General features: G+C 46.9%; 2 protein-coding genes across 2 annotated transcripts in view; one reads left to right on the forward strand and one right to left on the reverse strand.

Annotated features, from left to right (window-relative positions):
- The window catches only part of CYFIP2 (cytoplasmic FMR1 interacting protein 2), a 51,421-nt gene that overhangs the window by 21,518 nt on the left and 6,326 nt on the right, over positions 1 to 23,577 (forward strand). Inside the window, exons 12-27 of the mRNA XM_062002519.1 lie at positions 355 to 474; positions 1,108 to 1,233; positions 2,208 to 2,374; positions 2,646 to 2,793; positions 3,130 to 3,283; positions 3,818 to 3,974; positions 4,719 to 4,815; positions 5,377 to 5,453; positions 7,621 to 7,729; positions 8,056 to 8,175; positions 8,853 to 9,052; positions 10,013 to 10,100; positions 18,483 to 18,626; positions 19,520 to 19,610; positions 20,267 to 20,397; positions 23,481 to 23,553. Of these exons, the coding sequence (XP_061858503.1) occupies positions 355 to 474; positions 1,108 to 1,233; positions 2,208 to 2,374; positions 2,646 to 2,793; positions 3,130 to 3,283; positions 3,818 to 3,974; positions 4,719 to 4,815; positions 5,377 to 5,453; positions 7,621 to 7,729; positions 8,056 to 8,175; positions 8,853 to 9,052; positions 10,013 to 10,100; positions 18,483 to 18,626; positions 19,520 to 19,610; positions 20,267 to 20,397; positions 23,481 to 23,553 (2,002 nt within the window). The remainder of the gene's footprint in view (positions 1 to 354; positions 475 to 1,107; positions 1,234 to 2,207; positions 2,375 to 2,645; positions 2,794 to 3,129; positions 3,284 to 3,817; positions 3,975 to 4,718; positions 4,816 to 5,376; positions 5,454 to 7,620; positions 7,730 to 8,055; positions 8,176 to 8,852; positions 9,053 to 10,012; positions 10,101 to 18,482; positions 18,627 to 19,519; positions 19,611 to 20,266; positions 20,398 to 23,480; positions 23,554 to 23,577) is intronic.
- Positions 10,901 to 12,663, reverse strand: FNDC9 (fibronectin type III domain containing 9). The gene is made up of 2 exons (XM_062003051.1): positions 12,508 to 12,663; positions 10,901 to 11,567 (listed from the first exon to the last, which is right to left on the reverse strand). Exon 2 carries the CDS (start codon positions 11,558 to 11,560, stop codon positions 10,901 to 10,903), a length of 660 nt encoding a protein of 219 aa, XP_061859035.1. The 5' UTR covers positions 11,561 to 11,567; positions 12,508 to 12,663.

A 23,577-nucleotide genomic window follows, 5' to 3' on the forward strand; every position in this document is an offset into this window, starting at 1 on the left:
GTGCTTATTTGATCTTTAAATCAGTAAAGGGCTCTAAAGGATTTTGGTAGTATTAGACCATCAGAAGGAAATGGGAAAGTGAAATGAAAACAGTTATTTGCTCTGAGGTGATAGGTCAGACTCGTTTTTTGGTAGGAAATAAATTGACTGACGGAGTAAAAACAGTCTTGCCAAGTTCTACCCCTTTTCCTGAGGGACAGTGTGTACACTGCTCAGTTTTAGCTCGATCGTAAGGCCGTGAGGAATTCGCTCCATCTGGGATTTCAGAGAGAGATCTGTGGCTGCTGTTTGGCTCAATGAAGCCTCTCCATCTATTTGATGAGTCTAGCCCTGACATGATGTGTTGTTCTGCAGGTGGTCACTGGCTCAGGACTAGACAGCCAGAAGTCAGATGAAGAGTACAGGGAGCTTTTTGATCTGGCTTTACGAGGACTGCAGCTGCTGTCCAAGTGGAGTGCCCACGTCATGGAAGTGGTAAGTGCATCCATGGAAGCAGTGGGTGCACAGTGATCTCCTCAGGTGGGCACGAACATTTTAACGTGGTATGTAACAAAGACTCTGGAAAGGTGAGCTTGCTTTCATGACACTTAACTTTAAGCCATTAATAAACACAGTAAGATGAGGCAGCTAATGGCCCTGAACACCCTCTGTACCAAATGGAGAAAGAGCTTCATTATCTCACCTTGGACTTAACCACACCTTCACAGCTGCTGGGGTGTCCCCACTGGTGTTAAAAGGGGAATGCATGGCTGTCCTCCTATCCTGAACACCTTAGTTAAGTACTGAAAGCTGTTTGGGTCTTGGACAACTAAAACTGTAGTTCAAATGGTGCTGGAAATTCTTAACTTGGAAAATTTCACCCACACCTCAACACAAGTCCACGTATGTCAGAAGTCCAATGTGACTGGCAACCTCCCAATTAAACAAAACCAACATTCAGTACAATGATAAAAAGCCAGGAAGAAGCACAAATTCTTCTCCCAAAGGAATGTCAGACAACTGTAGTAATGTCTAAAGAGCGTTTTCCTGGCATAAGACCCTCTTCCATCTTCCCAGACCAGTTTCTTACTCATTGCAATGTTGACAGTGTCTCTTTCTATCTTCTAGTACTCTTGGAAGCTGGTTCATCCCACAGATAAATTCTGTAACAAGGATTGCCCAGGAACAGCAGAAGAGTATGAGAGAGCCACCCGTTACAACTACACCAGTGAAGAGAAGTTTGCCTTTGTGGAGGTAAGTGCCAATTGCACAAGAGTAAGAACCAGCCAGGGCTGGTTTCCTGTCCATTTTCCTCAGGCCAGAGGAGCAGGGGAGAAAGGCATCTTGCCATACTCAATTCCTCATCCCAGTGGCCCACATTAAGGGATCAAGGGTTCCCTCATTCCCATAGCCCTTAATTTGCCCAGAACAAAGGGGTAAATTAAGTTCTCAGGAGCATCCTACTAGGATAGAAACACTTGCATGATGAGAGCAATTCTCTCTTTTCCTGATCCTGATCTTATGTTGTGTTTGTGTGCTGGAGAAAGACCAAAGTGAATGCCTGTGTTTCTTTAATATTTCTGTATTAAGCCTGAAAAGGAGGTTCAGGGCTCCTGAGGAAAAAAAAGGAGCAGCAAGATCAGGGGCTACATTCAGGTACTGTGCAAACACAGACATCCTCAGCCAGTCCCCGGGACTCATCAACTCTCGGTCTGGCTGGCTGTGGATGGTAGGAATAGTCCTTCGAACCTGGCTGTGGGAGGCCCTCACACCTTCATCTTGCTTTATACAATCCAAGATGGTTTGAATACTGCCTTAATTTGTGTGGTTCTCTCCCTCCTGGGGTTTGTCACTGTACTCTTGAATGAGGAAGGCTGTGTCCCAGTGCAGATGCAGGGCTGTGCAAGCCATGCAGCTGCACCCACACGTGCAGCACGTGCAGTTTCCTGAGATGATGTGTTGTCAAAGGTATTGAGAAATCAGGAGTGGAAACAGAGCCTGCAAAGGGACAAGGGCCACTTGCAATAAATGGCGGTGCAAATGCTTGCCTCAGCTCATTGTGGTCTGTAAAGCAGCTAACATCAAAAAATCAGCCACCTAATTACTGGACCTAAAGTTACTTGAGCAGAATTAACTTAGTCCCAAAATCTCTTAAGCTTGGATTGATGGACCTCTTCATACAGTGGAAAAAAAATACCAAATGCATCTGTTTTTCATTTTTGCTTCAGGTAATTGCCATGATCAAAGGCCTGCAAGTGCTGATGGGCCGCATGGAGAGTGTCTTTAACCAAGCCATCCGCAACACCATCTACGCCGCCCTGCAGGACTTTGCCCAGGTGACCCTGCGAGAGCCGCTCAGGCAGGCGGTCAGGAAGAAGAAGAACGTTCTCATCAGGTCAGAAGTAATGCAAAGTCACTGTATTTATTTGTGTAACATATTTGGACTATATGTGGCCCTGCATATACCCCTCAGGGTATACAACCAGCCATCACACCTTGGCCAGCAGCTCTTGCCAAAGTAACTTTTGGGCATGATTTCCCAAATAACAACAGTGTGTGTTCTCTCCATCAGATACTTTTCCTCCCATATGTGCACAGCAGTGCATATTTTCATCTTGAAGCAGAACGAAGCTTAAGCACTGCTTTCCCTCTCTCACCCACTCCAGTGTCCTCCAGGCAATCCGGAAGACAATCTGTGACTGGGAGGGAGGTCGAGAGCCTCCAAATGATCCTTGCCTGAGAGGTGAGAAGGATCCTAAAGGTGGATTTGATATTAAAGTCCCACGGCGAGCAGTAGGACCATCAAGTACACAGGTATGCAAATGTCCATCTCCTGTGTAGGGAATTAGTGGCCTTATAGCCGTGTAGGACTCTCCCACCCTGTGGATTAGCTGCTTTTTCTGTGGTTTATTCCACAAAGTCTTCACACCGTTTTGTTAAATGTTGCTTTGGTGCCTAATTTGTTGTATAGTTCCCAAAATCTCTTTTTCTAGGCCCGCAATTATTTCTGGCTCTGAAAGGTTGTGGCTTATGGATGTGTTGAGCAGTAGCCACCTGGGAGAAGTACTATTTTGTGTTGCAGAGGACCGTGACTGTGCATGGTGGTGTCTCATTGGAGAGTGCTGACTGCCTGTCAACTTTCTTCCAAAGCTTTACATGGTGAGGACCATGCTGGAGTCCCTCATAGCAGACAAGAGTGGATCAAAGAAGACTCTGAGGAGCAGCTTGGATGGGCCAATAGTCTTGGCCATTGAAGAGTTCCACAAGCAGTCCTTCTTCTTCACCCACCTGCTCAACATCAGTGGTGAGGTTATGGCAAGGGGAAGCTTGAAGCCAACTCTTGCATGCTTAGACTGGCAAAGGTAGATCAGCTTTGCTCCTGATTCACCTGTGCAGAAGATTTTCCTTGGTTTTTCCTAAATGTCCCGTTTCTGCCCGATTCAGGCATGTTTCTATGTAGTAATCATGAGTCAGCAAAAATGAGTCAGCAATAGCAACTGGCTCCGGGCAGGAGCTTTATTTTCTAGGACTGAAGTTCTCTTTCTGTCCCAGACAAACTTCTGAGCCACTGGGCACAGAAGAATCTTCCAGAGTAACCCTGAGCCATTGAAATGTCCTTCCTGGAGCTTTAGAGCGAAAAGAATGATCTCTTCTTTCTTCTCCCATTGCAAAGTGCACAGACAGCGTGGACATGCTCTTGGTTTAAAAAGAGAGGCATCCTAGAGTAATGTGCTGTGCCCAAAACCAGTCCAATACAAGGCTGCAGCAGCTGCCTCCTGCGCACTTCCCTCACTGTCATCCCCATGGGGGTAACGTGGGGATCTCCTCTGCCTTTCAGAAGCTCTGCAGCAGTGCTGTGACCTCTCTCAGCTCTGGTTCCGGGAGTTCTTCCTGGAGCTGACCATGGGCCGCCGCATCCAGTTCCCCATCGAAATGTCCATGCCCTGGATCCTCACAGACCATATTCTGGAAACCAAAGAACCCTCCATGATGGAGTAAGAGGCAGTGGGCTGTGTTGGGACTGTGCATGCACCGGGGCTTGGGATTTTGTTTTGCAGGAGGGCAGGCTGGTGGTGAATAGTGTTTTTGATGCAGGAGGGAAAACAGATGTTTCTTGACTCGCTGTCACAGGAATGTGTATTGTATGAGTACCCCGTTAGCAGATGCACACGGGTGGCTTACTGACACTGGTGTTTGTGCATCATAAACCAGCAGCTGGCAGCAGCTCTTTTCAGATGTGGGCACAACATGGGGGTACCATCATCTGCATCCAGCAATGAGGCAGCACGTGCAAGCAATGGGATGTAGGCCCTGGCTAAGGCACATGAATGCTTTTTTTTTCTTTAAATATATGTGATAAATGGTGGGAGGAACTGCTGATCTGCAGCTGTAATTATGTTCACAGTATCTTCTTCATTAGGAAAATTCAGTTTGCATTTTACAGCCAGTGTTAGAGCACTCTGTGGACACGGGGCAGGGTGAAAGCTTTTTTAAGGGCAAAAGGGCAAATGCTGATTGAACAAGTCACAGTTAGCTCAAATCCAGATCTGTTCTAGCTGCTTCCAGCAGAACACAAGGAGAGAGAGGGGATATTTGAGGGATTGGAGGGACTGGAAGTGATAGGAGTGAGGTCAGAGAAAAGCCATTTTTTGCACCAAGCAGGGCACATGTGTGGGCTGCTGTTCATGCTGGTGTGCTCTAAATTTAATTTAAGACATGATCTGTCTTCTTGCCCTCAGGTATGTACTGTACCCCTTGGACCTCTATAATGACAGCGCGTACTATGCCTTGACCAAGTTCAAAAAGCAGTTCCTATATGATGAAATTGAAGCTGAAGTAAGTTCTCTTCATCTTTATTGTGTGGGACAAGCTCGCTGGGGTCACATTGCCCTGTTAGACAGCCCCACACAGCAGTTCAGTGAATTCATTAGAGGCATCTCCTGAAAAAAATACCCCATCAGACTGAGAAGTTTTGTAAAGATCAGAATTTCCAGAGAGCTTACAGATTCTGCTGGTTAAGGGCTTCAGTTCAGCTGCAGCCGTGGGGAACCATGAAAGCCAAAGGCTGACAGACGCTGGGGGCATGGAAGAGTCTGTCTGATGGGCAGGGCACTGTGAGACACCAGAGCAAAATGAGAAACTGGAGGTCCTTGAGAAGGATAAATGGGGATGGGGGACCAGGCCCTGTAAGATCATGCAGAAACTAGAAGAGGGAAATGTAACTGCAATCCTCTGCATACTTCAGTGTGAGTGCTGCAGTGCAGGTTAGAGACAGCATGACATACATATCTTTATTAAATTAGAGCTCTGTATTGAGTTGTATTGATCTTGCTGGCGTAGGAAGGAGCTGCTCTGTGCTGGTGACACCCTCACAAAGTCTTGTTTTTTCTCCTCTAGGTGAATTTGTGCTTTGACCAATTTGTGTACAAGCTGGCAGATCAGATCTTTGCCTATTATAAAGCAATGGCTGGCAGGTAGGAGTGCTGCTGATGGCTGATGATACTACTGCATCCAAATTGCTGTTAACCAAAAGAATTCCCTCAGGGAACAGCCCCTGTTATTACACACAACAAAATAGATTGTTCCTGTCCCACAGAGCTGGCTGTCCATGTCACACCAGCGTAGATGGGGAAAAGGAATCTGTGGGGGCAAGGAGATGTGGTTAAAAATGAAAAAATAAGAATTGACATTGTAAGTAACTGTCTAGATACAGTTTGTGAGAGCAGCTGAAAAGCAAACAGAGCTCACTGAAGACATGTCCTTGTTTGGGTACCAGGCAGATGAGTGGAAGGCTCCCATCCCTACAGAACAGGAACGTGCATTTGTCCCTCACCCTAGTGAAACAGCAGGACTTGTAAAAGTGTTGTGGTTTAAGCCCATCCAGGGACAAAAGACCACAGTTAGACTTAAATACCACAGACCTTGGAACTCCCGAAGAACAGGGAGGGCTTAATTGCTGCTTATGGTCCCAGACAAAACAGACCAGGTTACTCAGCTTGGGAAAGAAAACCAAGTTTAATCCATCTCCAACTAAAACATAACAAACAGAAGTATCCAATGGAAAAATAATACAGAGTAGGGCAAATGATGGAGGTGCAACCAGCTCTTCCAGATCATCTTTCTCCCGCTCCTTCTGTCTTCTGAGCCCAGTATCATTACCTCTTTTCCCCCATGAGCAGTGCAGGGGGCAGGGAATGGGGGGTGCATTCAGTCCTTTCCTGATGTCTCTTGCTGCTTATGTCACTCCTGAGGAGAAGTGCTGCTTGCCAGCCCTCTCTTGCTCCAGCTTGGGGTCTCCCACACACTGGGCAGCCCTGCACAGGCTGCTCCCACGGGACACTGCAACCCTAGTTCATCTTATCTGGGTTGGGGTCTAAACTGCTCACTCCCTCTGACCTGGAGTCTCCAGCTCATCCCATCTTGTCATGGGGTCTCTGCTTCTCATCGTGGGCTGCAAGGCTGTCTCTGGTCCAGCGTGCTCCCCTTGTCTTTTCCTGGCTGCAGGCTCCACATGGTTGCCTCCATCTTGCCCTTCCCTTCCATCTTCTCCCACACACTTCAACTTCCCATCCTTAAACAGTGATGGCAGAGGCGTCAGATTGGCCCAGCCAGGCCAGAGTTGGCTCCGAACCTCAGAGCTGGGGGAAAGTCTCAGGACTCTTTACCAGGCCTGCACTGCAGCCTCCTCCCCCTCTTACCAAGGAAAAGCAGCTCCTCACAGAACCGTGACATTCCACTCCTTGCCTCTGTGAATCACTTATTCAAGAATACATCAAGGAAGCCTGAACCATCTTCACAAACCACCACACAGTAACTCGTGGCAAACAGAACCGAGCGCTTCCTCATGAAAACAAATAACATACATGGAATTCATAAACAGAATGCACATGCTCAGCATCAACTGGGCAACTCACAGAATCTACTTCTAGGCTCAACACAGCCCCAGTCGTCTGCTTTGCCATATATATCTGGGTTTGTCCAGCTGGGGACAAAGAGCCACAAAGGTGCTTGGTCACTCCTCCCTCTCGCAGTGGAATGGGGAGGGGAACTGGAGAAAAGGAAAAAAGCCCTGTAGGTTAAGATAAGAACAGTTAAGAAAAACCAGTTATAGCAATATATGAGGGGATATAGAAAGGGGATGGTGCACGATGCAGTTGTTCATCATCCAGGACCCAACACAAAAAAAATGGATGAACTCCAGTGAGAGTTCTCCTCTCGTGCCTCCAAAGGTGAACCAAGTGTTTGGTGTAACTGCAAGAAGTTTTGTCTCTAGGTGTCATTTGACCTTAGAGAAGGAGAGCAATCACCATCAGCAATCCAACAATCCCACTGCAGATCTTGAAGGAGGGAGCCCACGAGTGAGACCACCCGAGTTCCTGCCATTAGTGATGTCTTTCAGCACAGTCTTTTATTTGTTTTAATGTTTAGCCATAAAACCCAAGAAAGATGGTCAGAAGCATGGCAGCCACCAGATAGTAACTGCTGCCCTGTCAGTTAGTGGTGTAAGCAGTCGTTAGTGCGTGGAAATTTCTTGGCCTTCAGATAAAGATGAAAAGAAGGATGAGACCAGCTCTGGAAAAGATCCAGAGAGAAGCTGATAGTGTGTGTTTCTTTTTTTTCCTGTCACTGCTTCCTTTTCAGTGTTTTATTGGACAAACGTTTCCGGGCTGAATGTAAGAATTACGGCGTGATTATTCCGTACCCACCATCGAACCGCTACGAGACCCTGCTCAAGCAGAGGCACGTCCAGGTACAGTGCAAGCAGTAGGCTCTAGTACCCATAGCTCTTGGTCTGTTGTCCATTTGTTGCCTGGCATCCTCGTGCTGGGCTTAATCAGGGTCAGTGCTGGAATAAGAAGGTTTGAACTTGTGGGCTTGGGAGGAAAATGAGTGATGCTCCACATTTCCCTCCTTCACTCCCAAGCGATGGTGAACTCAACTAAGACGTTTGCGTCGCTTCTTTCACCTTAAGGCAGACTTGGATGTTTGATTTTAGTTTGAGTCTGTTAAAGATAGAATAAAGTACCTTTTCTCCACCTGTGTATAACATGCATGTATCTCCTCTCCTTTTCCCAGTTGCTGGGTCGATCCATCGACCTGAACAGGCTCATTACCCAGCGTATATCAGCAGCGATGTACAAATCATTAGATCAGGCCATTAGCCGCTTTGAGAGTGAGGACCTGACATCCATAGTGGTAAGAACTGTTATTGACTGCAAGTTATGAATAGAGAGAATAATACACTGATGTGGATACACAGCCAGCTGTCTTCTGCTTCAAGTCCCACCTACAGTAGGTTTCAGGCAGTCGTGTATTCTCCTTTATGCTGCTGAGCTCCACTATTTCTGTTTATGCAGCTTTAACTGCATTATTATTGGAGTGTTAAGAAACTGCATAAATCATGAGGTGACAGTCAGCAGTTAGATTTTGCAGAGTTCAGATAAGAGAGTTCTGTAACCTGGGAGGAGGAAATCTTGACTGTAATTTCCTCTCTCTCATGAAGGTGGCTGAGACATCATTTGAATGTGCACAGGATTTGCTGTCTTTGATATGTTACAGGAGCATCAGAGTCAAGTAGTGTAAAATTACCCATTTCCACCTTTGGAGGATTCTGAGCCAGTGCTCAGTGGGGAACAAATTAATTTTGCTTCCTGCAGGTTTCTGAGAGATACTGGACCAGTACTCCCTTGTGTGGAAGTGCAATTGGCCTTGGCTCCTGAGTTAAACTGATGTCTTTCGCATTTGCCACATCCTCGCCTGTAAAGTTCTGTGTGGGTGCGGATAAAACAAATTGTTCCCTTGGCAAACAGATCAACTGTTTTTATTGTCATCTTGGTAATATGTTGCATTTGCTGCTGCTTTATGTGCTGCAGGAGCTGGAGTGGCTGTTGGAAATAAATCGCCTGACTCACAGGTTGCTGTGCAAGCACATGACCCTGGACAGCTTTGATGCCATGTTCCGGGAGGCCAACCACAACGTCTCCGCACCCTATGGGCGCATCACCCTCCACGTCTTCTGGGAGCTCAACTTCGACTTTCTGCCCAACTACTGCTACAATGGATCCACCAACAGGTGAGAGGAAAAAGCAAGGCAAGAGGCACCTGGAGGTCTGCATTTCTTTCCAGAATGTCAGACCTGCCACATATCCTCACTGCAACACGGGTGGATGTTTTCGTTCCTTACAGACTACAACAGTTACAGTTAAAGTGAAGTTAGAGCCACAAAATCACAGAGTGGTAGGGACCACTAGAGATCATCCAGTCCAACCTTCTGCTAAAGCAGATTCACCTCAATCAGGCTGCACAGGAGGAGGGAGTCCAGGTTTGAAAACCTCCAGAGAAGGAGACTCCAAAACCTGCCTGGGCAGCCCATTCCAACGCTCCGTCATCCTCACAGTAAAGAAGTATCTCCTTATATATAAGTGGAACTTCCTGTACTGTCACTACTGAAAAAAGACTGGCCCCATCCTCTCAAAACCCACCCTTTAGGTATTTATAAGCATTGATAAGGTCCCATCTCAATCTTCTCTAGGCTCAGCCCCAGGTCTCGTAGCATTTCTTCTGAAGAGGAAAGAGTTCTACTCCCCGAATCATCTTGATAGCCACTCCACTGAACTCTTTTCCAAAGTTCCTTGTCTCTCTTGAGGTTGAGTGAAAATCTCATGAGGTATCATAAAAGCCCACCAGCTCCCCTTGGCCTTGAAAATGTTAGTAACACGTTCAGGCAACGAAGTTGGACAGTGATTGTAAGCCGCTGACCTAGTTTGGTTTAGAAGAGCTACTCGTATGGGTTTCTTGCCTAACCCAAATAAGAAGAAACCTCACCTTTGGTAGGTTAAACTGACATGGTTTACTTGGGGCAGGAGTTAGCTTTCCAGTTCATGTAGCTCAGGTGAAGAATTGCTAATTGGTCTGCAACTGCAGTTCGTGCCAGACTGTGCTGTGTCTGCACTCATGGACCAGGTTCTGACCACTTTCGTCCCCATCTCTGGGCTCTGACCACTTTCCTTCCCATCTCCCACACCTGCCACAGGTTTGTGAGGACAGCTATCCCCTTCACACAGGAACCCCAGCGGGACAAGCCAGCCAATGTTCAGCCGTATTACCTCTATGGATCCAAGGTCAGTAAATAAGCCACAACAGCCAGAAGGGGTGGATGCTGGAAGTATTTATTTAGGAGGAAAGAAATGCAAGAACTAGTTCATTAACAGAACAGCAGGTGCAAATGCATAGGGTCATGTTGCCATCTGAAACCAAAAAGCCATGCAAGGAGCAGACTGAGTGTGCTTTTTCTGTTGCTTTCCCATCTTTTCCTCCATAACATGCCTATGTGCGAGGGTGCTGAGACCAAGTTACATCTATGTAAATGCACAGACAAGAGAGCAGGTTGGAACTCCAGAGCAGTGCTCCTTCCCAAGGAAAGTACCGCTTCAGGAATCCCATCTGTAGTTCAAAATGGGAATTACTGAAATACTCGTATGTGCAAATACAAGCAACAATACGGACAAAAAGCTCTTTAGTCAGGCTGTGATGGCTGTTTATACAGGTGTTGTGAGGGCTTGGGTTGTGATGCTAGTGGAGGATCGTTCAAGTGTGAAACTACTTGGGTTGAGCTTATTTCTTGTGCACATTGATGGATGACTGAAGTGAACCTACAGCACTAATGCAGATTAGTTGATGACACTACAGTCAGCTGGGCTTAGTTGTTCCCAGAGAGCTGACTTGGTTTCTTCTTAAAAAACCCTCAGCAAATGAGAATGTTTTTGTCATCTGACAAAAATCTTTCTCACAATGACCAATGTTGCCACCTCGTGTCCAACCCTGTGACAAACAGCCCCCTTGGACAACAGTCCTGTTGGTGAGATCTGGGAAGGAGCAGCAGGAACCAAACCTCTAAGCAGGGTCTCCCTTTCTTCTGCCGTCATTGAAGGCCGTTCTGCGGCAAGATGGCCCTTTTATCATCGCTGGTTTTATAGGAGAAAAAGCAGTGAGGGGAACTATACGGACTGTCCTTTGTGAAACTGGAGCTCCTCATTAGCACAGTGGTCATGGGGACTTCCAGAAGCTCCTCTCTCAGTCCATCAGTCAGCGGCGCCTCTGGCGAGCTGCTCTCTTCTCGCGCTTCCTCAGGGCTGGCGTCGGAATGCTTCAGCCTCGCAGCCCCGTGGCACCCGGCAGACCAGAACTGCAGGCAGCCGTAGGCCAGGAGAGCAGCGAAGCAGAGGAGCAGCAGGCTGCTCACCATCCAGATGGAGGTGGCAGGTTCATGCTTAGAGCCATAAACCAGGGGGGTTTTGTCCAGAGTGTGGAAGGTGGTGCAGTGGTTGCTGGAGGGGTAAGAGTTCTTGCACGTGATGCAAAGGACATAGATGGTGGACGGCGTGAGGCGGTGGAGGACGAGGGAGCTGAGGGGGTGAGGAACTCGCTCCTCACGGTGGAAGTTCTGGCGTAAGTAGCCGGCGAAGACGCTGTTCCAGTTGGGGCGGTACATGACGTGGTAGTAGTTCTCTGGGCAGGGTCTGCTCATGGCCCAGGACACGGTGGCACTGGTGTAAGTGATATTGTGCACTTCGATGTTCATCGTCCCCCTGAAACCAGATGCGGGGAGAGAGGCTGAGTTTCCCAATTCGTGTACAGGCTCAAAGGCCATTGGCACTTTCTGCTGGCTTTATAGATCCTCAGATTGGACACAGGAGGATGCCTGGCTACCTAACATTAGGTGCTAAGTCTTACATGGCTAAGATGAATCCTGCTGGTGCCCAGACTATTGTACCACCCAGCTTCATAACCAAAAAAACCAGCTGGGACACAGGGCATGCTTTATGCTCTCATTTGATTTTATTTGAATGTCTTCTTTCTGACTAGTTGTCTATAGGAAGCTTTTTTAGCTTTTTGCTTTCCCGTGGAATAGAAAGGATACTGCAGGAGGGATTAACATAAATTGATCATTAAACTAGAGCCAACTTGCCTTGTGAAGCTGCCAACAGATATTTTGATTTTACACTTAAATGCTGTTTTAAAAGCTGCATGATGATTAATTCACGGGTTTAAGATGTTGCTGCATTTTCTTACTTGTTGAGTATAAACTCTTTCTGTTCCTGCAGCATCTCACACTGTAATATCAGGATCTTTAAAAGTGAGATCTGAAGGTTAGTGAAATATCAATGCCTTCAGGGAAATACAAATGTATGAACAACAAATCCAAAGCTGCGTCCCAGATAAAAGGCACTGACCACAAACAAATTACTGTTTAGCAACAGGCAGAAATCACTCTAGTGCACCGTGTCCCCAGAGTGCTCTCTGAGCCTCACTGCAGAGTTCTCTCCCAACCGGACAAGTGCTGTGAGCAAGAGCTGCAGGCAATAGAGACAGTTTCTTTCCCCCCCCCTGTTCTTCCTCTTTTGCCCTAACCAACTTTCCTTTAATTCACTCAAGAATCAGCTCAGCTCAACACCTGTTTTAACCGTTCTCAGATGAAGAGCAGAGCAGCACACATGCCCATCGCTGAGCCCTCCCAGAGCCACTTACCTCCCCTGCAGGTCTGTGGTGGCCCGGCGGTGCTGGCGAGCAGCGTGGCCACGGGGCAGCACCTTCCTCTCTTCCCACCTCTTGCCTCCCTCCTGCCTCTGCTAAATCCCTTCCCCGCACGCTGCCTCGTATTATACCCATCTGGGGCTCCGTCATCTCTCACCATAGCAACCAATAAGAAAGGATGGGCAGGCATCTTTGAGTGATTTGGGAATGTTATCCCTAAAAGCTTCTGCGTGGGAGAAGTGTGTCTCTCCAAGGCAGGAAAAAAGCAAGCTGGGTAGTTTTGTTTGCTTCTTTGTTTGGGTTAGCTGGGGTTTTCTTTCCCCCCCCACCCCCCCTATCCACAGTCCCTTGTCAAGACCATTGCTGCTGCCCAGCAGGATCTGGGCTGGGATGCATTATAGAATCTGGGATCCTGGCCTGAAGTACACAGTGATAGTTTAGCACTCAGAGGCCTTGCTTTTAATGCAATGATTTCTGGCATGCTTAGACTACTGATTTAAGCTAAAGCCATTGAACAGTAGATATTCATTCCTGATACTGTAGTAATGTCCATTAGCTTTTCAACGTTTTATAAGCTGTGTGTTGGGAGCAGGAGCTGAGTTTTGAAAGACCTTGGCCTCCTGCTGAATTCCTATGTGATTAAGACAGGCTGTTCTTTGAATGCCACTGCCTTATAGACAACTCAGGGATGTCTCCTGCCAGTCTGTTGAGAGGACAGGAGGGAGAGGCAAAGCCAGTGCCAGTGGTGTTCAGATGAGCAGCTCAAGTCTGTGGCCAGGAGGGAACAGATGTGGCACCGGTCCTGGTTAGGAGAGACTCTGAACAAGTGACTCTCTGCACTCTCAAGCCAAAATGTGTCCAAGAGAGAACTCTCTCAAAAGAAATATTGGGTCTGGGGTTGCTCATTCCATGTCATTCCTGGAAAGGTGCTTGCAGTATTTTAAAGATCTTCTAAATATCAACAGTGATGAAATGCTGCAAACTGCATCAGGAGGGGCTATTACAAGTCTAAGGAGTATGTGTGACCCTTGCTCCTGATTTAGGTTTTGCAGCTCTGGATGTTTTGATTTTCTCTTCCACAATCTGCATTCCTTTCTGTCTCTGTGAGTGTGCTGCAGCTGCCAGTGAGCTCAAAACTGGGAGCGGAGATGAAAGTAATTATGAGCAGGGGTGAAGATCAAAGTGCTGCCAGGTGGTTTCTTGCTTTTTACATGGATCAGCCCCGCTTACAAGAGCAGGGGGATAGAGAGCTCTTAGCTAGTCCCATGCTGTGAATAAACTACATCCTTGTCTGCAGGGAGAGCAAGGGTACAGATCCATGCTTCAGAAAAGTGGATTACTCAAAGTGGTGAGGTTTTCATGACAGAACTGCTTTCTTGTGACATTTGGGTTGTTGAGCTTTTCAGCATTCACAGTTGCTTCCAACTTAAATTTCAGTTGCTCACAAATAAGATGTGTTAGCAGGAAGAGAGGAGACCAAGGAAAATAGGAGTAGCTGGATTAGGCCAGCAAAGAGTCCTGCTGACCTTTCTGTGTGCAGTGATTCAATACCACCAGCTCATAGAAAACCCCAGCAAAGCTTGCAGAGATGTTGGTATTACTTGCCCCCAAAATCAAGCTTGCACCAGTTTACATTGGTGATGAGCTTGAAATTCTTATTTCCCAGGATGAGGAAATGCCAAAACCATGCCACTGCCAGGACTGCTGCAGCGCTGCTGTTCCCTGTATTGGCAGGTGGATCCATCTGTGGCCCTGCCTTGGGACCCCTTGCTCCTCATCACAGGATGCAAACCACAGGCATGCTCAAATATGGCCAGCACAAACAGAGCTATTTTCTGTCATTCATCCACTTATGAAACACAGCAGGTTGCCAAGGCTTCAACAAAGAAGCTGCAAAGTTGCCAGCAACCCACTACTTACTGCTTGTTAACTACTTCTTAGCTCTGTAAATGCTTCAGACTGGGCTTCATTCGTGTCCTTTCATGAATGTTTCTGTTTTTCCTGTCACTGCCAGACCCAGGGTCATGCCAGACTTGTTGAGAATCTATTTCCCTTCCCATGGTTAAATTCCTCCCCCTCTGTTTTAATGAGGATGCAGGCAGATGTGACCTGAAGGGCAGTGCATGCTGCTGGCACCTGTAAAAAGAGTTTCAGCGTGTGAATGGGATGGAGCCACTCTATTTTCTGCTGCCATGTCTGCAGCAACAGCACAAAGGTGTTGAGGAGCTGTGGTTGCTGCAGGAGGTGTTGGCAGTGGGGGCTGCTGATCCCCTCCACCCCACAGCATGGGCTGTGCTGCCTGGCCTGCCACAGCCCTCAGCCTGGCCTAAGGAGTGTGTACGGTCCCCAACTTAGCTTAGTGAGGCACAGACAGAGAATGTCCAGGCACAGAGTGTACACAGACTCAGTCTCAACACAGTATATAAACATGCCTGTTGCACTGGGCATGTTCATCCCAGCTAGGGAATATGGGCTGAGGTTTTCTTGCATGGGAATCTTAGCAGCCTTCTGATACAGCTGCACGTGGCAACAGCTTTATAGGCAGAGTGAAGGTTGCTTGTGGTAGGGGAAGGAACCAGGCCATATTCAGGCTGTTTGACTCTGGTCAGAATTGTTTTTCACTTTCTAAGACACCATCTCAGCTGTTGCACTGAAGTTACGTTGGCTAGGAGCCTGGACTAGTCTTGGGCTGTGTGCAAGTCCTTTTTTGTCTCTAAGTATATTCCTCTTCCATCAGCTTTCTGGCACAGGCAGTATTAGCTGTCTATTATATCTCCCTCTGATCTATTTTATCAGCTAAAACTCTCCCTGCCTTCCCTCAGGTGAGCTCAGACAGGTCTGGGTGATGGCCAATGACAAGCTCAAAGACATGGAAAATACAGCTGGGTTTTGTTTTCCTTCCACTTGCTGCTGAATCTGCTCTGGAGCATCCCTGGTAACCTTCTGAGCTCCCAAAGCAATGTGGGACCTTCCTCACATGCTTCCTAGTATGAGTGGCTGTGTCTGAGACCTGGGTGCATCTGGGCTCTGCAGGACACCAGGAACTCTGCTCTGTGCTGCAAATTCCAGCCTGCCTGCACTCCCAGCCTCAGGGCCCCAAAACCAACCTGTTTGTCCCCAAAACGTAGGTGGGGCAAACCTCCACAGTGTGTTTGTCAACTGCCGCTCCCAAGAGGTGGTGAGATTGGGGCTTTGCTCTGGCTCTCCCAGGGAGTGGAATTGGCTGCCCAGCACCCGGGAGTGAGCCGTGCCATGCAAGCAGCTTGTAGTTTCATCTGTTTTGTCTTAAAATACCTGCTGGTGTCATTTTTTACATCCTGCAGTCTTTACCCCAAGCTGTGGATCTCACCCTTAAATGGAGTTGTATTTTTAATTGCTGGCAGAGCATTATTATTAGACGCAAGCTGCTGCTAATGCAACCGTGTGGCTCTGCGCAGAGCTTCATGAATCCACCTCATCTTGCAGACAGGCAGGGATGAATCATCCTGCTCTTTTGCAGCCAGTGCACGTCCTAAAATGTATCTTCTTTCAGTCAGGCTTGTTGCCGAGACCCCCACTTGAGGGAGAAGCCCTTGAAAGCTGCTCTTCAGCCCCATTATCCCACTGAGAGGCCAGGGAGTGCTGCGGGGTGGGCACTTGTCAGCCCTCTTAGGGGGAGAATCTGACACAGCCACCAGAGTTAGCTGGGGAAAGAACAGGGTGAAGGAGCCTTCGGGGAGGCACGGAAGGAAGGTGTCAGGAGCCAGCTCAGGGCTGCCTGGATCACACCTTCGTCATGGTGCTTTCTGGGGATGTCTAGGGCTGGAATGCCAAAAGCCACAGCAACAAAACATCACAGCAGCATGGCTGGGCTGGGGCCCTGGCAGGTTACTGGCTTCTCTCTGGGGTGATTGTGCAAGCCATTTGGCAGATGTGCCAGGCTGGGCGTTACCAGGTGTTGCCACTTTTCAAGCCATGAAATATTGCTGCTTTTCACAATCATCAGTGTGCATATCTTGTGGCTGTGGACCAGTCTCGACCAAGTAGATATTGAAGGTTTTTCAAAACCTTGGTTATCTAAGGATGCAGATAGAGGTAGGATGCTCAAACATCATTCTCTTAACCCTTAGCTTTGAAAGTAAGCCTCTCTCTGCCTAAATCATTTTTAAACTCTGGTCTCTACTTACTTAGTGCCCTTTGTATAGTTCTGATGGGAGAGGAAGTTCATGCTCGTGAATGAAGGCACTACAGATCCTCCAAGATAGCTTTTCTGTGCATGTTTGTCTTAAAAGAGTTTTTTAACCTACCAGGACTGGGACATGAAATTGTATTTCACTGAAATACAGAGGTCTTTCTGTCTATGTCTTCTTTCTGTTAGCTCTTTCAGAGAGCACCTGGGGATTATAGTAGGCAATAAGCTGCTGGACCAGCGCAGGGGGGATGAAACAAAATGAGGGACAATTAATTACTTGATTAAAGTAACTGATAAGTCTATTAAAGCACAATCAGTACAGCAGTCAGATGAAATTCGGTATCTGAGAGCAGAATAAAATACTTCTCCAATTCCTAGCAAATGACTTCACTTTGTAACTCATTAGTAACTCAGATGAAGTGTTAAAGTGAATCTCGAGGAAGTGAGTCAGAAAGGGAGGACAACTGAAGCCTTCAGCTGGCTGTATTGCAGTTGCTGGGAGCAGCAGTGCTGGAGGATAGACCACATTTTGTCCTGTCCTACTGCTTCAGCACTTGCTCCCTTTCACCCTAGGCTCTTCAATGCATGGGTCCTTCACTCTCTTGGCACCATTTACTGGCAGGGAAGGGAATCCCTGTTAGAGTGGGATCTGCAGGGAAGCAAGTTCCCTGCTCTGGGAGGGTGCTCTGTGCCTCTGGTATGGAGCAGTCACACAAGAAGCAAAGTCAGCTTTGCACAGTGCCTTTAGGATGCAGTTTAATTTATTTTCTTGTACTTGCTTAAGAAAGATCCTTTGGTAACCATGATCAGCGTTTTGCTGGAAGGGGCAGTACCTGCCAGAATCTTTTCAATAACCTTCCTTTTTGCTGTTTACTGATACTGCAGTTAGAGATGTCATGGGGGAAGACTGCAGCCCTTCTCTGCTGGGCTGAACCATGATGCCAACACTTGTGTTGCAGAGCCCAAGCCAAGCATGCGGTGTCTCAGCTAAATCTGATTTGCAGTATATTTTTTTGCAGATCACACAAGTGATTTCATTCCCCCTACTGTTTCCCTCACACCAAATGGGTCCTGTAAACGTTCCAGTGATAAAACATTGCAGCAATTTCCCCATTTCCAAGATTACACTGATAGAGTACATTCCTGGAAATCACTTTGTTTTCTGCTGCCAAAAACTTTTGAGGGCCAGAGCCTTGGCTACTATCCTCCTTAGACCAGGGTTAGATTATTGCCCTTTCCACAGTCCTGTGGAGATGACTGTTAAGTGCAGAGGCTGATGAAGAGCTTTGCAGAAGGCAAAAAGGATCTTCTCTATGTGTCTTCCTGCTGCCTTTAAGCTCAGATGCTGCAGTTTCTGCTTTTCTTAATAAGCCTCATTTAAAGCAAGTGCTCACAGAAAAAAGAACTCTGCCCAGTTACCCATACATAAAGCTTTTAATTTTAGTAGGGAAGAATTTGGGTGTGAAGAGGCAAAAGGCCAGTGAACTGAAATGCTTGAGTGGGAATGCATGGGAGAGTAAATGATCTTGGGAATGAAAGTGATGTTGCTGCACAGCAGAGTAATAAACCTTGTGATGTGACAGTGTGTTGATGTTAGAATATGCCTGACTATGTAGGAAGAAAAGCAATCTCTTTGCCACAAGAAGCAGAAGAAATGAGAATTGTCTTGGGTATTATTTCCCCTTCTCTTCCTTAAAAATTATTTGAAATGATGGAATGTAATACTGTGACAGGAGAATTACTCTACAAGTTTGATAAATGCTCCTGTCTCACTGTTATTGTCTTTTTAACTTCTCAGCCACTCAACATTGCCTACAGCCACATCTACAGCTCCTACCGCAATTTTGTGGGGCCACCTCATTTCAAGACAATCTGCAGGCTTCTGGGCTATCAAGGCATTGCAGTGGTCATGGAGGAGCTGTTGAAGATCGTCAAGAGCCTGGTAATTCTGAGCCCAACCTCCTGCGACGGAGATGCCTCAGTGCCTTGAGAGGTGCAGGTTGGACAGTCACCCTGGGCTTTGAGTTCAGGGTGTTCCTATCTGAGCACCTTCATGTCCCTCAATCCGCACTGAAACACTTGTAGTAGTGGTGTGATTTTCACTGTTGGTGAGGAGTCCCACTGGTTCCTATGGGATGATGGAGTGTTTCCACCATCTTTAACCATGGTCAGCCACCTACATCTGGAGGTGGTGGAATTGGCATGCTGCTTGGCTAAAAACCGCTGGGAAGTGGTTGGGTGATCGCTCACAGTCCCTCAGCACTGCCTGAGGGTCTGGGAGATGTTCAAGACACATGCTCGTGCTCAGCAATAGCACAATAGCACCCGATCTCCCTGCCTTTTGGTACCTCTGGAGAGCTGGAGGAAGGTAGACAGCAGGCAGCAAAACTAATGGAACTGACTTTTTGAGTATAAGAATATTCCTGCTATAGGCGAGTCCTTATTCAAGCCATACCATTCAAGCCACTTCTCCATCAGCTGTTCTGAAGCCAAGCTGACAGTAGCCCAATCTGCTTTCTAGTTCTGTCTCTTTTTTCAGAAGAGAAATGTGATGTCTGCAGGGAAATGATCCCATGTGCTCCCTAGGGCCATTAACACTGTAGTTGAACTCTTACTGTTATTATTTGAGAGGAGGCTGTAAAAGCACTCTAACTTCAGACACTTGGGCTGAATTCTGTGTCTGAGCAAAATCCAAATTAAGCAAGTTCTTCTTGGTCCCCAGCTGAAGTGTCATCCTGTGCTGTCAGGTGTGGACTCATCCACAACCAACCTCTTTCAAAACCCACTCCAAGTGAAGCGTGTCATTCCAGTTTAACCTCCCTTTGTCTCTGGCAGCTACAAGGCACCATCCTGCAGTATGTGAAAACTTTGATCGAAGTAATGCCCAAGATATGCCGCTTGCCAAGACATGAATATGGCTCTCCAGGTGGGTGCCACAGATAGATGCTTGAGCAAGAGCTCACCCACATGTTGGTACAGCATTTAGTCGAGCACATACTAGTAATTAAGCAAGGTTTGGCTCCTGACATGCCAGTGCAACATGTGGCCAGGCTTGCAGAGACACACTTTGCTGTTGACACTGGAACACGTATAGGGAACTTTTCCAGGAAATCTCCTGTTGGAAACTTCCCTTTGAACACACAGATGGCTGATAAGGGAATGTCTCTGGTAGCTTCTGATTCGTGGATTTTGTAAGTTTGTGGTGGTGTGGATTCACTGTCTGATGCAAAGATATTTTTTGCAGCATGACTGCAGTCTGCCATTGAGCTGACTGGGGGAGCTCTGGCTGATACACATGAGCCTGTACCAAGACACCCATTACACTCCTGAATCTCTTTTCTTTTGATGAGGAAATGCTAGGACCGAATCCAAATATGAATTAGTCCCTATTTCCCAAGGGTTACTGAAAGCAGGATAAGACACTGCATGCTAGTTCTCCCCAGTGCCAGTCTCTATCTATTTAGCAGATACAGCTTGCAGTTTGTGATGAAGAAAATAGCAGGCAGTGATTGTCTTTTTATCCAAGTTACCAGAGGGTGATTCTGCTCTTGCTTTTCTGACTGCTTTTCCTTGTCTTTTAAGGAATCCTGGAGTTTTTCCACCATCAGCTGAAAGACATCATCGAGTATGCAGAGCTGAAGACCGATGTGTTCCAGAGCCTCAGAGAAGTGGGCAATGCCATTCTCTTCTGCCTCCTTATCGAGCAGGCTTTGGTAAGGCAAAACCCCCTGCACCAACAGACCGTACTTGAAACTGCCAGCTCCAGAGTATAAGTGCAAGTGGGTTCTCCAGCAGAAGAACTTGGGAAATGTTACTTTCCAGCTTCTCATATGCTCAGGGTCTCTCTTGAGCTGTGTTATGGGGTTCTGTGGGCACGCCCCCGGGGATGGTGTGCATTGGCACTTGGTCACTGACATCTGAGATTGCTGAAGGAGAATCTGAATACTGGAAGATCTAGAATTAATTCTTGGATCCAAAGCTACCCCTTTTTCATCCTTCTCAGAAGTAAAACCCCCTGGAGCTTATTTCTAGATTATAAGCTCTCGGAGGCAGAGATCAATTCTTATTGTATACACATGTATAATAAGAGGTAGATTTGACCCCTCTGCTCTTTTGGGGTGCCAGTGCAATGAAAAGACCTGATTGATTCTCATGGTGATAGGGATAAAGCAAAGAAGGAAATCTTGGAAGAGCTGATGATGTATTTCCTATGACTTACCTTCACTGAAAACTTAGCTGGAGTGATGACTTGGTATTGCCCTCTGCACGAGCGTTCTGCACGTCCACAAGTCTCTCAGCTCATGTGATGCCCTTTCTGATGTGGGGCAAAGGCTATGAATGCCTTGCATCTTCTTAGGTTCTGGTTTTTCACACAATGAATTTATTTCATAATGAATTTGTCTCCCAGTTTGGCCTAGAGCCAAACTGAAGAGTTGACATGAAAATGCAACACAGTTTGACACTAAAAACGCATATTTTATGTTGTAATGGTTTGAGCAGCGTCGTTTCAGTTTTTCCGGAGATATTTCATCAAGATTTCCCCAGCATAAGATGGAATTTCAAGTTGAAGCCAGAAAGTTTTGTTCAGAGCAAAACCAGAAGGAAGTTGAAAAGTTCCAAGTTTTACCCAACCATAGAGCGCAGGGAAAACTGAAAATCTCTGCACATCCTCAAAGATCGATATTTCTGCCCTTGCCTTTGCATTTTAACCCCAGATATAGACACTTTTAGTTCCTGATATGGTGTGTCAAACACATTCAGTGAGCAGTACTTGCATAGGATTAAGAAAACTAGAGCAGCTTGGCTTTATTTCATAGAATGACCGGAGTTGCCAACTGCATTGTGGCAGTTCCTGTTCCTTTTGTGGCTTTGTCACCGCTTTCTGCTCTTCTCGGTGTTGGATTTTATGCTGGATGTACTGCATTTGCCTTTTTTGTCCCATCTTTAAATGGATAGTTAAGGGACACACTGTGATTTCTTTTATAACTCCTTCATTTCAATGCAAAATTGTTCCTCCAGTCCCAGGAGCTGTACATCAGCAGTATACTGGCATTTTAGAACAGCAGAAAAGAAGATGGCAAGAGTTTGGGGGCTCCCTTTAGGAAGGCCACCCATCAGAGTCCAGGTCTGGCCATTTTCTGTGCCAGCCAAAGCCCATCCCTCTCTGATCCCCTGTTTTCCCACACAGAAATATGTTCAGAAGATAAAGCCATTTTGCATGCGGCGGGCACCGGTTCTCACTTGCTGGAAAATGTCAGATGTGTGGAGCCATCATGTAACGAGATTTTCCCTCTAATGGAGCTCCTATGCAGCAGGAGCAATTGCTTTTACAGTGCAGTTGTCTTCATAGCTGTCAGAATGATCTAGGGCTGGTGGTATTTGCTGGCAGAGACTGCTCTAGTGAAGATGTGCAGTCTGCTTCATTCTATGCCCTTTTTACTGTTTAAATTTGAGGAATTGAGGGGTTGCTTGGGACTAAATTTCTAAGCAGAATTCTTATTCTGAGGTAACAGGCCTTAGGGGGGAGATCTCTTAATAAGATGACTAATTTGGGGACAAATAGTAGGTGAATGCAGGCTGCAAATGGTGAAAATACTGTCTGTATCAGAGAGAAACAGCAGTGAAAGAGCATTCATCTAGGAACAAGTAGTGTTTTGCAAGCAAAACAAGTGACAGGCACACTCTGTTAGCATCAGCACTTCTTTGCCCATGGAGGGACCCCAGACTGTTCCTGTCCCTCCAGCACTGTGTCACAAACTGCACTCCCACAAACTTGCTCTCATCCCAGCATCCATGCGCCAGTACAGCCTCCTGCAGCTCCATGCTACACTGCCCTCTCCCTCTTGGCTGGAAGGTGCATCCCAGACAGACCCAGCCGAGTCATTCCATCTGGCCCCCAGATATCTTTTGCTGTGCTGTCATGACCCGCTTTCGAGTGTGTCTAAAGCCCTACAGTAAGCTCAGAACTGAAAGCATGTCTGAGAACTAGACTTTTGCAGGAGCAAACTAATGCCTTGTTGTGACGCAATGCCTCTGTGTTAAACAGCTTTGGTTTCTTGCTGCTGTTGCCCATTGCAGACTTGTATACAATGTATTGTCAGCCATCGCTCCTCAGTCTCCACCTGCCTATTTCTAGGTTTCTTCTCCTTGTGCATCTGTGTTTGGGGTTATTTTTTCTCCAGTGCATTGGCATGCATTCTCTTAGGTGGCATCTCATGATGTTATTCCTCTCTGGACTTCTCTGTTATTCTCCCTGGTGCCTACACTGCTGGGATTCTGGTCTGATAGCCCCGAGTGAGAACACCATGTGAACAACCAAATCATTTCAGACCAACGTATGATGCACCTATTTGCAACAGAGCCACGCAGCAGTGTATTTGACACGTGCACATCCTAAAATAACTAAGCCAAAGGGTAATTTCCACCTGGGCACTCTCTGTAAAAAAACAAACAGCAGGAAGTCATTAGGGTAAGATGAAATTGGAACCTTCATGTTCTTTATCCTCTCTTACTTGCAGTGCTAGTAAGTGGGGACAGAAAAGAAGTCTAATTGGCCTTGGGCAGGCAGAAAGTAACTTACTTGAGTTAAGGAAACTTCCTGGCTTAAGTTGTGAGGCATTTCTTCCAGTTTTAGTTCATTTCGATTCGAACCATTGGAGTTACTACTGAGCTGCGCTGGATTTGAGTAGGTGCCGTGGACGTGAATTAATGCAGTGTTGCCCAGACCCCTGAGCCATACACTCAAGCCCTGTAGGTGGTTTTTAACTTACTTTATCTTTCTTTCTTCCTGCCTCAGTCCCAGGAAGAAGTTTGTGATTTGCTGCATGCTGCTCCCTTCCAAAATATTTTGCCCAGGGTCTACATCAAAGGTAAGAAGCTGAGAGGGAAGCAGT

The sequence above is a fragment of the Colius striatus genome, chromosome 9, assembly GCF_028858725.1.
Source record: "Colius striatus isolate bColStr4 chromosome 9, bColStr4.1.hap1, whole genome shotgun sequence".
Taxonomy (NCBI): domain Eukaryota; kingdom Metazoa; phylum Chordata; class Aves; order Coliiformes; family Coliidae; genus Colius; species Colius striatus.